The 7,776-nt window shown below is 37.2% G+C and overlaps 2 protein-coding genes across 2 annotated transcripts; one reads left to right on the plus strand and one right to left on the minus strand.

The window, feature by feature from the left end:
- Positions 1–2,589: 2,589 nt before the first annotated feature.
- Positions 2,590–4,980, minus strand: LOC109828269 (cell division protein FtsZ homolog 1, chloroplastic-like; the record flags this gene model as incomplete). The annotated part of the gene is made up of 5 exons (XM_020395299.1): positions 4,635–4,980; positions 4,185–4,284; positions 3,476–3,705; positions 2,765–2,932; positions 2,590–2,668 (listed from the first exon to the last, which is right to left on the minus strand). Coding segments are annotated over exons 1-5 (814 nt in total), but the record flags the coding sequence as incomplete, so codon positions are not given.
- Positions 4,981–5,502: 522 nt separating this feature from the next.
- LOC109828271 (protein FLUORESCENT IN BLUE LIGHT, chloroplastic-like) lies at positions 5,503–7,575 on the plus strand. Its single transcript, XM_020395300.1, has 4 exons — positions 5,503–5,607; positions 6,321–6,484; positions 6,609–6,768; positions 7,160–7,575. Exons 1-4 carry the CDS (start codon positions 5,529–5,531, stop codon positions 7,558–7,560), a joined length of 804 nt encoding a protein of 267 aa, XP_020250889.1. The 5' UTR covers positions 5,503–5,528; the 3' UTR covers positions 7,561–7,575.
- Positions 7,576–7,776: the final 201 nt, after the last annotated feature.

Consider the following 7,776-nt stretch of genomic DNA (forward strand, 5'->3'; position numbering starts at 1 on the left):
CTAAGCAACGAAGAAACTATAGTAAAGAAACTGAAGGTCATATAGTGTGTGGACTGTCTCATTTCCCTGTAGCATGATAGGCTTTGAGAAAATAAAGTTAAAAGATACTAATGATAAGCGGTTGAGTAATTTAATAGTTATAAGTGCAAGCATAAAGGATGCTTTCCAAGTTTCCAAGTTAAGAGAGAGACTTAAGGGTTGCTTGGAAAGAATTGACAAGCATGTGTTCTAGTTTCCTTTGGGGGTCACAAAATCCACTTAGTATCTTGAGTGCTCTGTTGTCAGGACATAAGTGCATGAGTGGCTGGTTATTTGAGCTAAGTTCTGGAATTATGCAAACAGCAGCTAAGCTTCTTTGTGATGATAATCCTTTAACTAAAGGATATCTGGTGGATTACAGTGGGTGCACCGGCACATCTCTGAGACAGACTAGTATCTGGCAGATACAGTCTAAAAATTGACTTCAGTTGATGTGGACAACAGCTTCTAAAAACTAGAAACATGATAATGATAAGGATGGGAAGTGTATGATAATTCCTGCAATGCAATTAATAGCTGCTGTGTTAATAAAATTCAGCATTTCAGGTCAATCTACAGGGGCTTTTTCAGCAGCAGCCTGCTTTGTATGAAGATCCGAGGACTGTTTGGGGGGGTGCATGTACTCCCAAGACATTCATGCTTATTTCTTGCTAAACTTCCTCTCAGATTACTCACGAAAGAGAGGCTATGCCAAAATGGAGTGTGTTAAGCTCAACCAGTGGCATATTGTCTCGGAGAGGCAATGATAGAAACGTCTGTCAGCATATCTTCTTTAGGATTGTCAATATTCTGCATATATATTTGGAGGAAAGTAATGGAAGGGCTGGAAGTTCACTGGCAATCATTCGTAGTTGGAGACCTAGATTTGATGCTGGGTACATATAGGAATTATGATGGGGAGTAAAGGCTTCAAAATTGAAAAGATTGCAGACTGTCAGTCATCTTGTCTATTCTGGCTTTGGCAAACGAGAGAATAATCGTAAGGCTTTTTCACATAACAGCCAGAGGGCCTGATCAGCTACTTCTCATGCGGTGAAAGTTGTGTATATAGCACGAAGTATTTTAACATAGAAATATACCACAATCATATGAGACAGATTACTAGTAGCAGGATTTGTAAATGATGTTGGACGTGATTCATATAACGACAGTCTCTAGGCTTCTGTTACATTGGATTGGGCCGCATCTCATATTCCCACTTTGTGAAGGAATAAAGTCTTCGTTCATTGACCAAAAAAACTTGCGCAAGGCCGGATATTCTCTTGGTGTAGGCTCATGAACATGATGCCATGAAATGCGAGTTATTTCTAACTGTGGCAGCAAAGAAGATTCGCTCAGTACACAAATGTAGCAATAGTTTGTTAATTCAACGTTTTAAAATTTTGAACTTGTTGCACACAGCCGATAGCCGACTGGAGCTTGGGAGATGTTAATGACGCGAAAGATACATGTATACGTTACGACTTTATTTATTGGCATATACCGTTTTTACTTTCGGTCTTGCAAGACGCAGCTAATGAGTTAACTCTTCATATTGAAGCTGATATAATTGTTTGTATGCATTGGGGTGTCAGGTCATGTTGCTTTCAAAAAATCTATTGTTTCATGAAAGGAGCAAACATATCGATACTTGATATCATTCTACTCACGATCAAGTAAAGAACAAGGAAGTTGAGCTCAAGTTTGTGAAATCACAGGATCAGACGACTGACATATTTATTAAGCCATTGAAGCATGATGTGCTTACTTTATTATGTGGTAAGTTCTACATGATTATAGGATCAAGTTTAAGGGAGACTGTTACAAGTAAACTTCATTAATTACCTTGAGAATTGGAAAGATCATCTAATATTTTTGGAGTCAAATACGTAAATATTACTGAGAAGTTTAAGAATCTTTGTTAGGAAGTCTAAGAGTCATGTGTGTGTGTGTGTGTGTGTGTGTGTGTGTGTGTGTGTGTATATATATATATGAGAAAAATGGAGAAACTTGGTACCAAGTTGCTTCAAGCAACTTGGTAGTGATGTGGTCTAATCTTGACCCTACATCTGCATTGGAGTTGGTGAAAGGTGGTTGAGGCTCTATCTTCGAGGTGTGATGTAGAGTCAAGATTAGGCCACATCACTATCAAGTTGTTTTAAGCAACTTGGTACCAAGGTTCTCCATATTTCTATATATATATATATATATATATATATATATATATATATACTACGTATCCAAATGATTGCAGTTTAGTCACTTTCCATTGATTGTATTTACAGAGTTCAACTTGCAGGTCAAATGCAGTCCCAGAATTTAAGATAGTTTTATATATATATATATATATATATATGAGCAATATGGGTATGCTTGGTACCAAGCACAAAAAGTTATGCTTGGTAGTGATGTGTCACATCCCCCTCCACTCATTAAAATATGGGACCACATTCACATGGGTAGTGAGTGGATGAGGATGTGACACATCACTACCAAGCATAAAATTTATGCTTGGTACCAAGTATACCCATTTTTCTATATATATATATATATATATATATATATATAGACCAACACCGAGCATTGCAGTTCCGGAGTTCTTCATTACAGCTTTCACATCGGCAAAATCAACATTCACAAGTCCAGGGATCTGCACAAATGGAAATTATTATAACGCTATTGAGGACAATGTAAAGTCATCAAACTACTGGCAGACAATATTCCAATTCCAAGTATATCAACACACAGTTATGATGTCGGATATCCCTTGCACCCCTTGGCGTAAAACATCATCAGCAAGAAGAAATGCATCTTGAAGTGGGGTTTGCTCATCAACTAGATCCAACAACCGGTCATTGGGAATCACTATAAGGGTATCGACACTCTTTTGCAACTTCTCTATAGCCTCTAGTGCCTGCATTTAGGAGATGAAAAAAAAATATCAATTCATCACATAGATTTCTCATAGAATTGATGGCCTAATTCCAAAAAGAAAACGAAAAAGGAAAAAAAAGAAATAGACAGATCTGTCAATGTCAACAATATCAGACAAAGCATATCGAAATGTCAGCTCCTTAGTGACCTACATCTTATAACACAACACCCCCACCTCCCCACCCCACCCACCCAAAAAAAATGGAATCCCCATTGATTGTGCGGCACATGTGTACGCTCGTACACATACCATATGAGATTTTTATGCAATATCATATCAAATGGAATTACAACTGTTATGAACTGGTTGTTACTTGGAGGAGTTCGAGCTCCCCCTTCTCTAAGACTATGATCACATGAAATCCCAAGTGTAAACTATATTAACATAAATTGTTTCATAAAACTAAGACATTAAGGGGGGAAGAATCCCCATTGCTCGAATCAGGCAACAGTGCTTTCTCCTCTACCTTATATTTCGAGCAAAGAGCTAATAAAGATAATGAAAGAACAAAGGGAAACCTGCCTGTAAAGATCGTTTGCGACCTTCAAAGCTGAAGGGATACGTAACAACACCGACAGTTAAATAACCGGCTTCCTTAGATATTTGAGCAACAACTGGTGCAGCACCAGAGCCAGTGCCTCCACCCATACCAGCAGTAATAAAGACAAGATCTGAATCCTTCAGGGTGTTGGATATAGCTTCTCTAGATTCCTCAGCAGCTTGCTCCCCTAGAAGAGGATTTCCTCCCGTACCTGAATTATAGTAGAAAATACAATCAAAGAATTGGACTATCATAAACAAAATCAATCCTATCAACTTTTAACCTCTGTTAGAAAATACAATCCAGTGGGAGAGAAGCATAGTATTAGTATGACTAAATGGTGAAGAAAGAGGTCTTAATGATTCAGTGTGTCATCATCTTCTGTTTAGCAATAGGTTAGTAGGATGACGGAGTATTATGAGCCAATATGAGTTTGGATTTGCAATGTGCTAAAAAGGAGTGTGATTATGGCTGTCAAAGCAGATGTACACAGTGCATCTAGTAGCCGAATCCTTTCAGATTATGAATTATGGATATATGTTTATTAAATGTTTAAGAAGTTCAAAAGCGTTGGTTTCCAGAACAGGCAGTTAAAATGAAAAAAAAAGTAGGGTCCTCAGTTAATCCTTGAGCGAAAATTAAACCACTTCTGATCAATATGAAACTGAACACAAGGTAAAAAAGACTGACCTAGCCCACGGGTCAAAAGCTCCCCAATTTGTAATGGATTTTCCGCTTCTGAATTCAATAGAGCCTGAGCATCCGTATTGATTGCGTAGAAATCAACACCCTGAAATTGTACAAGTTTAACATAACCTCCTTGGCTTGCAATCGAAAGAGCAAGTTCTTTTTTTTTTCTCTTCTCTCTTTCTTGATCTCATATTGCCAAATTTCAATTTAAAATGCTGCCTGATTCCAAATTTACCCCCAATTCTTGCCTCATTAAAAAAAATTTATACCCCCAATTCTACAAATTTGATAATTTGCCCCCAAATTCTATTACATTGAATTAAAATATACCAATGAGCGAGCTTTCCTCGAGAAACTTTCAACTCAGGGCATCATCAACTCAAAATCTCCACAAATTTTTACAGAAAACGGAGGCAGTAAAAAAGCATAATTTTGGAATCAGGAACGAACCTGCAGCCCGCTTCCGATCATTCTGTTGACGGCATTGTTCCCGCCTCCTCCAACTCCGACCACCTTGATCCTCGCTGAGTCCATTGTAACAAAAGACGAGCCCGAGCAGCGAACTGATGATAAAGTTCGCCCTTTTCTTCGACAATTTGGGGGCCGATTGAACTGAGAGAAGAGGTTCCGGGGCGAGTAGGGAGAGATTAAATGGGTTGAGCTCGCAATTCGAAGAGAGGAAGCCATTGGAATTTATCGGGGAGTGAGGAGAGGGACTGAGAGATTGAAGAAATCTAGGGTTTAGGGGTTTTGAGAAAAGTGCAGGATTGGTGATTTCGGTCACGTGATTTAACGGCGATCCTTAAACTCTTTTGTAGTGACAGAAATTACCCTAATTATCTAAGTATTATACCCCGTGTGACTCACTATTAGCGTAAATTACACTTAAATATCCCTGTAGATATTCTCACTTACAAATAGCTTCACTTACATGCTATTTTAAAAATATTTCAGCTCCTATTATTCTTCTTAAATCTGTTGTTAAACCTATCGAATATTTTTTAACCTACCATAATTCTATAACAAAAATAATTTTCAAAATTTAAAATGTTCTGAAAAAAAAGCTTATCTCTCCTCTGGTAAGACTAAATATCAGAAAACTACCCTAAACTTTGAACGATTATCAGAAAACCCCATTTAAATTTAGGGATTATCAGAAAATCTTCTTAACCTTGAGATTTTATTTAAAATCCTCTAGTGATGTACTCGTGAGTCGTGACGCTTTGCTCTGAACTATTCCGGGTAATTTCGTAATTTCTGTCTAGTTTCGAACCCAGTTTAGAACACAGAAGATATAAAGCGATCCTCTGAAAAATCCACAATCCAGAAATCCTATCCTCAGCGATGGCGGTTCCGCTCCGCTGCTTCCGCCTGCCTCCGCCGCCGCCGCCTCAAGGAATCTCCGGCGGTAATCGCACCTACGGTGAGCACCTTTCTTCTTCGTTTGCCACCGGATAGTTACCAGTGACTCCACCGTTTACTCTCAAATTTGTCACCTTTTTTGGGAAATTTTACCCTCGAGGTAGGAATGAGAGCAATGCAATTAGAATTCTTGTTAGTTTTTTTTTTTAATTGGACTTTATTAGTGATTTCATCTTTAGATATCTATGGTAATCTTCTAAATTCTAGATTGAAGTGGGTTTATGTGAAGATTGAGGTCTAGTATGACAAAATTATTGTTTCAAATTTCTGATCTTTTTTTAGTGCGTTGGAGAGTTATGGTATACTGCTAGATTTTGAACTTTCTTATTATTGTGACTTGTAAAAATCCTCAATCTGTGCATCTAATTTATATTGAAAAACCCTCTATTTTTTATTTTGTATACAAAAAAGTAACTTTTAGTTTTGTTCTTATTGGGAAAATCCAGATCAAGATCTAAGATACGTTTGAAGTTTTCTCAAAACTTTACCCTTCCATAGTAACTTAAGAAGAGAAATGAACTTAGATGCAGTTCGAAGATATCACGACTAGTTATGGTCAATGTCTTTTTCACCTCAGAACTGTCGATTTTATTTGATACATCAAGCTCATTGTTGCGTAAACTTCCTCTTTTTCTCATATCAGAACTTATTTAACTGTAGAATACTATTTTTTCTGATCATATCCCGCTTGCTACTTCTATCCTTTGAAACCAGAGTATGTAATGATTCTTCCATCGAGAAAGAAAAAGACATTGATGTTTTCGAGTTCACGAAGCAATGAGCTCAAGTTATCTAAGGGAAGGCTTTTGGACATGGTCAAGTTCGACGAGGCTCTAGCCAATTGGAAGCTATTGTTCAGTCACATATCAGAGCATCAGGTATGATGGTGAGTTTCTTGAAAATCCATAAGTGGTCTTAGTTATTACTTTTTGTTCCTTTGCTTCCATTTGTAAATGATTGAATCTGTTACAGAAGTCTATTATTTATCATTCATTTCTGCAGAGAACAGCAGAATTCAGCTTCACAAAGGCATTTGTTTTTGCAAACACTTTGATGATCATTCAGCCTCTCGATGCTCTAGCAGAAGTATGCGAGGCTGATAACTCTCTCTTCAACATGCCTTTGCTTCTTGGAGTAGCCCTTGTTGGGGCTACTGTTGGGGGTAAGCAAACTTTATTTCCTTAGAGGTGATTTATATGACATTACATTGTCCTTCTCTTCTTTCAAGATTCTTGTTTGATTCAACTATTGAGATATAAAGCGCTGATTAGCTGTGTAGTTTGACTTCGTCATATCCATAATCCATCACTATATTTCACTTGAAAATGCTAATTTTTTTCTTTCACATTCACCATCACATTGTGGCTTCTTTTTGTGATATCAATTTGACTTTATTGTTTACATCTGAGTGACTGACTTCATAAATTTCCTTCCAAAATTATTTGACAAAAGGAACTTATACGCTTATCCAGTGGTATACAAAACCGTGTTATTCTTCTATGTACTTCCTTTTTCCTTTAAAGCAATTTAATTTGGTATGTTACGACTTGAAGGATTGCTAGCACGGCAAAGGAAAGGAGAACTGAAGCGGTTGAATGATCAACTGCGACAAATCAATGCAGCATTAAGAAGACAAGCAAAGATAGAAGGTTATGCTCCAAATTTGAGCTATGCACCAGTTGGGAGAGTGACAGAAGAAGAAGTCATTGTCGACCCCAGGAAACAACAGCTACTTACAAATCTGAGAACTGGGAAGAATTACTTGAGGAACCAAGATCCAGAAAAAGCTTTTACAGAGTTTAAGGTAGCAATTGAGCTTGCACAGGATCTGGGTGATCATGTTGAGGAAAAGAAGGCAGCAAGAGGCTTAGGTTTGGTTTCATTCTCTTGTAGACTTCTGTTTTGTTTTTATATATATAGTTTGGTATATTTGAATAGTCAAGTCATATCATGATTACATTTTTAACAGAATGGATACTTGGGTTTAAATTAAAGCATCCTATATGGTTTATCTTCTGTATCCTTTTGGAAATTGCTGAGATATACGTACATTTGATTCAGATTTACCCATTAAAATGTCTTCCAGTTTAATATCATTGTATCTCAAGAGAAAACAATTAAATGTCCAAAATATTTTTTTTTGGTTTTTTTTTTTGGTTGGGGGGGGGTG

This window comes from Asparagus officinalis, unplaced genomic scaffold (genome assembly GCF_001876935.1).
Source record: "Asparagus officinalis unplaced genomic scaffold, Aspof.V1 AsparagusV1_Un935, whole genome shotgun sequence".
Taxonomy (NCBI): Eukaryota; Viridiplantae; Streptophyta; class Magnoliopsida; order Asparagales; family Asparagaceae; genus Asparagus; species Asparagus officinalis.

What these genes read in the sequence shown, in the direction of transcription:
- LOC109828271 (XM_020395300.1), top strand. Translation starts at nt 5,529, where the DNA reads ATGGCGGTTCCGCTCCGCTGCTTCCGCCTGCCTCCGCCGCCGCCGCCT. An exon ending in CGGCGGTAATCGCACCTACG is followed by an intron (nt 5,608 to 6,320) that starts GTGAGCACCTTT and finishes CTTTGAAACCAG; the next exon opens with AGTATGTAATGATTCTTCCA. An exon ending in TGTTGGGGCTACTGTTGGGG is followed by an intron (nt 6,769 to 7,159) that starts GTAAGCAAACTT and finishes TACGACTTGAAG; the next exon opens with GATTGCTAGCACGGCAAAGG.